Here is a 5,908-nt window from a genome sequence, read left to right as displayed (position 1 = left end):
TTTCTCCTTTTTCCTAAACTTTTATACTTGTTTTCATACATTCCAATGCTTCCTTAAACTCAAGGAGTCAGAATAAATGGAAAGGTATGCCTCATTTACATAAAGTTGTGAAATAAGGAATTGGATGTCAGACTATGCTATTTCTCTGCTCCTATGCTCCATCCTGCCTTCCCATCTCACCTTGGAGAAGAGCCATGCTATCAATATGGCACGTAAGAGCCCTTATGATCTCTTCTCTACCCCTTGCTTCGCTGACCTCGACCTCAACCACTCCTTGTGCTTGATATTCCTTGACTATGAAGGACATGTGGACATCAGGACCTTCGTGTTTGCTCTTCCTGTGCTTGGAATGTTCTTCTCCTAGGTGTATCCATGATTTTCTCTTTACTGCCTTCAAGTCTTTACTCAACTGTTACCTTGTAATGAGATCTTTCCTAGCCTGATTGGAAATTGCTACTCTCCCCTTCTCTGACCCACTTATCCCCCTTTTTTTTCCTCCATAGTATTTAATGCCACTTAACATATTGCATATTATTATTCAACAAACATTGTTTGTGGTCATCTTTCTTTAGTAGAACCTCTGCTCCAAGAAAGCAGAGGTTTTTGCTTGTTTCAGGCACTGCTATGAATCCAGAACTTAAATCTGCATGTGGCACAAAGTTGACATTCGCTACATCTTCATTGGACGGGTGAATGAATTTTCTAAAACCCAGAGCCTCAAACCTGGATGGTTGAGGCTGACATGTGGAGGACAGTCTCACTTAGTGGCAAAGGATGGCATTGCCGTTCGGCTCTATTAGGCAAGAGAGAATCACAAGAGTAGTTAGGAGACCCTCAAGCCAGAGGTCGGCAACCTCTTTCTCTAAAAAGCCAGATAGTAAATATTTCAGGCTGTATGGGCCATATGGTCTGTATCACAAACAACTCTGTGTCATTGTAGTGTGAAATCAGCCACGGGCAACGTGTAAACAAGAGATTGTGACTTATGCTCCAATTAAACTGTATTTATGGGCACTGGTATTTGAACTTAATTTTGCATTATGTGTCACAAAATACTATTATTTTTCTGATTTTTTTCAATGATTTAAATTGTAAAAAACTATTCTAGACTTGCAGGTCACACAAAATTAGATGGTGGAGCCGATTTGGGCTGTTGTTTTCTGACCAACACTATTAACAATCTCCAAGTGACTCAAAGTGTGGGAGAAGAATTCAATTTCCAGGGAGACTAGCCAGAAGATTATTCATTTTTAAAGACGTATTATTTGTAATATGACTTCATGAATATTCATGGTGATTTTTGCATTCTAGGTACTTTTATAGCCAATATGCCTGGGTGAGAAAGCACAGGGCAGTAGCCAAGTGAGAAGAGCCAATCTTTAGGCTGGGTATGCCAAATCCACTAACCCATACTTCCTCCCTCTGAGAAAGAGAGAGCCCCACGTGGGAGGAAGGAATGGCAGGCAATCATAGATAGGGTGACACAGGAATCAGGCTGATAAAGGTGTTAAGCCTGTGACTTTGTTTCTTGTGTGGGCCAGTTAGCTCTTGACTCAAGTCTGCACCTCTGGCCCCAGGCGCCTGTCTTGTGTAGGTTGGAAAGGTGGGCAGGGGGGAATCTCACAGGAGGAGCATTTCCAACCCAATGCCTTTCTGACCACGGGAGAGGTGAGCCATTTTACTCATCAAAACATCAGACAGCATTAATGTCTCTGGCCAAGGTGCTGGACTTTGTGATCTCTGGAGGTGTATTGTGGGAGGGACAGGACAAGAGATGACAAGATGTCACTTTGGACTGAAAAAGGATATATTGGGGAAAATGGTAGAATGAAAAAATTCCAAACATATACAGAAGTAGAGAACAAAGTAAACTGAGCCCCTAGTTACCCCATCACCCAGCTTCAAGGGCTGCCACCTCATAGCCAAACCTGTTTCATCCATAGCCCAACCTTAGATGATTGGAGCAAATTCCAGATATCATGTCATTTCATTAGGCAAAGGCTATTTTGATTACACAGGAATTCATTATTTAGAATGCTAAAACTACTCAAAATTCATTTAGAAAAGTGAAAAAATAAGCAAAAGAAAAGCAACAAAAATAATCCATGTTTTTACCACCAAGAGGTAATCATTGTTAGCCATTTTTCCTTCTATTTTTTAAAGAACAAAAAAGTATCTTACTATACATAGCTTTAGGAGCTTGATTTTCCCCCTCCTTGATATAGCTATGACACATCTTTCCATGTTAATAAATGTACATTTACATTATAGCTTTTTGGGGGGCTGGGTACAGTATACTTTATTGACTGTACATGACAAGGTAGGTCTCCCCAAGTCCCTCCCCTTCTTCAGAGGGTCTAGGATGGAAACTGTAGAGGTTGGGAGATTATCAGCGTGTTGGGGGATGAGTTTGGGCAAGGACTCCCCAGCAACTGAGGGCCTCTCTCTTCCTCTTGCTCTCGCTGGGGCTGGTGGTCCAGGGGGCTCTTACTCCTTGGAGGCCCTGGGGACCATAACGTTGCTGTAGCCAAATTCATTGTCATACCAGGAAATGAGCCTGACAAAGTGGTCATTGAAAGCAATGCCAGCCCCAACATCACAGGTGGAGGAGTAGGTGTCTCTGTTAAAGTTGCAGCAGACAATCTGGTCCTCAGTGTAGCCCAGGATGCCCTTGAGGGGACCCTCTGATGCCTGCTTCATCACCTCTTTGATATCATCATGTTTGGCAGCTTTCTCCAGGCAGCAGGTCAGATCCATGACTGACACATTGTAGGTGGGGACAAAGAAGGCCATGGCAGTGAACTTCCCATTCAGATCAGGGATGACCTTGCCTACAGCCTGGGCAGTGCCAGTATAAGCAGGGATGACATTCTGGGCAGCCATTATGCCGCAGCTCCCCAGAGGGGCCATCCATGATTTTCTGGGTGGCGGTGATGGCATGGACTATGGTCATGAATCCTCCCACAATGCTGAAGTTGTCATAGATGACCTCGGCCAGAGGGGCCAAGCAGTTGGTGGTGCAGGAGGCGTTGCTGACAATCTTGAAGGAGTTGCCATACTTCTCACGGTTCACATCCATCACAGACATGGGGGCATCAGCAAAAGGGGCAGAGAGGATGACCCTCTTCATCCCACCTGTCAGGTGAACTCCAGTCTTCATGGTGGTGGAGACCCCAGTGGACTCCACAGCACACTTAGCACCAGCATCAGCCCATTTGATGTTGGTGGAATATCGCTCTGGGAAGATGGAGATGGGCTTTCCATTAATGATGTGTGTCCCATTCTCAGCCTTGACTGTGCCGTGGAATTTGCCATGGGTGAAATCATAACAAAACATGAAGGCCATGTAGTTGAGGTCAATGAAGTGGTCACTGATGGCAACAATATCTACTTTTCCAGAGTTAAAAGCAGCCCTGGTGACCAGGCATCCGATACGGCCAAATCCGTTTACTCTGACCTTCACCATTGTGTCTTGGGGACACTGCTGGCCCTGCACCAGAAGATGTGTCTGTCTAGTGAATGGGGAGGACCAGAGTGCATTACAGTTCTTAATGGCTCTGTATGTATCCACAATGTGACGCTTCCTTATTCTTAAAACCATGTCCTTATTGGTGTGTATTTAGGTTAATTAAAAAATTTTGACTATTATAATTACCTTGTAATAAACATTTTTGACCAGATATCTCGTACCCTTGTTTGATCATTTCCTTTGGATGAATTACAAGAGGTAGAATTCCTAGGGCCAAGGCCTCCACATATTTAGAGATTTTTATTCATATTGCCAAGATGCTTTCTAGTACGGTGACACTAAGGTCATACCAAGTAAACCAGGAATGCAGAAGAGCGCCTGTTTGTCGCATCCTCACCAGCAGGGAGTATTGATGTTCTTCTAGCCTTTGCCAATACGATCGGTTGAAAAATGTATCTTGTCATTTTCATTTGCATTTCTTTGATCACTAGGGAGGCTATTTTGAAAATGTTGGCTGGCCGAATTTTTTGATTTATTTTTTAAATTTATTATGGAAATTAAAAAAAAACATAAATGCAGAGACCAATCCCTCTGTAGCCATCACCCCACTTCAACATTTACAACATGTGGCCAGTCGTGCTTCGCTTACATGATCCTCCTTCCCCTTCACATACATGACATATACACCACATTGTTTTATTTAAAAAAGTATTTTTAATTTTTTAAATTTGAGATAGAGAGGAGAGCATGAGTGGGGGAGGGGGCAGAGGGAGGGGTGGGGAGGGAGAGAGAGAGAGAGAGAGAGAGAGAGAGAGAGAGAGAGAGAATCTCAAGCAGGCTCCACTCTCAGTGCAGAGCCGGATGCGGGACTCAGTCCCATGACCCATGACTCGCTACCCGAGTAGAAATCAAGAATCTGTCACTCAACCAACTGAGTCACCCAGGGGCCCCTATACCACATTATTTTAAATCAAATCTCAAGCATCATATCCATTATACATTTTCAGTATACATACTAAATGCAAAAGGATTCTTTATTTTGTTATCACAGAGCTGTGATATTACTACCAAACTTAAAAATAACAGTAATTGGGGTTGCCTGAGTGGCTCAGTTGGCTAAGTGTCCAATTCTTGATCTCACCTCAGGTCTTGATTTCAGCGTCGTGAGTTCATCCCTGTATTGAGCTCTATGCTGGGTGTGAAGCCGACTTAAAAAATAATAATAATAACATAACAATAATTTGTTAATACACCCGCAAGTATCCAGTGTTCAGATATGTTTGTTTCATGTTTGTTTGTTTATTTAAAAAATTTTCTTTAAATCTTCATTTATTTCAGGGGTGCCTGGGTGTCTCAGTCAGTTTCTTGTCCGACGTCGGCTCAGGTCATGATCTCGCGGTCCGTGAGTTTGAGCCCCGCGTCGGGCTCTGTGCTGACAGCTCAGAGCCTGGATCCGGCTTCAGATTCTGTGTCTCCCTCTCTCTCTGCCCCTAACCCACTCGCATTCTGTCTCTGTCTCTGTCAAGAGTAAATAAATATTAAAAAAAATTTTTTTTTAAATCTTCATTTATTTTTGGGAGAGAGACAGAGCATGAGCAGAGGAGGGGCAGTGAGAGAGGGAGATGCAAAATCGAAGGCAGGCTCCCGGTTCTGAGCTCTCAGCACAGAGCCTGGCACGGTGCTCCAACTCATGAACCATGAGATCATGACCTGAGCCAAAGTCCGATTCTCAGCTGATTGAACTACCCAGGCACCCCTGTTTATTGTTTAATAGTTGGCTTATTTGAATGAGAATCTACTAAAGGTCCACACTTTTAAATGTGGTTGATATGTCTCTGAAATCTGTCTCTGTTACTTTTTTATTAGATTTGAGTTTATGTTTTAAGTAAACTCTGTCCCCAATGTAGGGCTCAAACCCATAATGCGGAGATCAAGAGTTGCTTGCTCTACTGACTGAGCCAGTCAGGCTGCCTTCTTTTTTATTGAATTGAAATGCACCTAACATACAAGTAACCATTTTAAAGTGTATAATTCAGCAGCATTTAGTGCATTCACGACGTTGTGTAACTGTGACCCCTCTCTAGTTTGCAACATTTTCATCACCCCAGAAAAACATCCTGCACCCTTCAAGTAATTATTTCCCTTCCCTTCCAGCCCCCAGATGCTCCACTCTCATTTTGTACTTTGAAAGTCATATTGTTAGTATTAATATCTATGTTATTATTTGGAAATCATTCCCAATATATCAAATGAGTAATCATGTTAGTGTTCTTAGGAACCAAGATTTTCACCATCAAAGAAATAAATATGTAAAATCAAGTAAGTTAAAATTGGATATCCAGTATAAGTTAATGATGTAGTTTCCCTTAAAAAAATATTTTCCAATGCTTTCCACTTAAATTCTTAGAAACAACGACCAATCCAACCGCCAAGAGAACT

The 5,908-nt window shown here is 42.6% G+C and overlaps 1 protein-coding gene across 1 annotated transcript; it reads right to left on the bottom strand.

Moving 5' to 3' along the window:
* Positions 1–572: 572 nt before the first annotated feature.
* LOC106974111 (glyceraldehyde-3-phosphate dehydrogenase-like) lies at positions 573–4,978 on the bottom strand. Its single transcript, XM_015071307.3, is given in 2 exon segments — positions 573–2,890; positions 2,892–4,978. Coding segments are annotated over 2 exon segments (1,113 nt in total). The 5' UTR covers positions 3,602–4,978; the 3' UTR covers positions 573–2,487.
* Between the last annotated feature and the right edge of the window lie 930 nt (positions 4,979–5,908).

The sequence above is a fragment of the Acinonyx jubatus genome, chromosome D2, assembly GCF_027475565.1.
Source record: "Acinonyx jubatus isolate Ajub_Pintada_27869175 chromosome D2, VMU_Ajub_asm_v1.0, whole genome shotgun sequence".
Classification (NCBI taxonomy): domain Eukaryota; kingdom Metazoa; phylum Chordata; class Mammalia; order Carnivora; family Felidae; genus Acinonyx; species Acinonyx jubatus.
The sequence above is the reverse complement of the archived record's forward strand: the minus strand, read 5'-3'. Positions and strand labels throughout refer to the sequence as shown.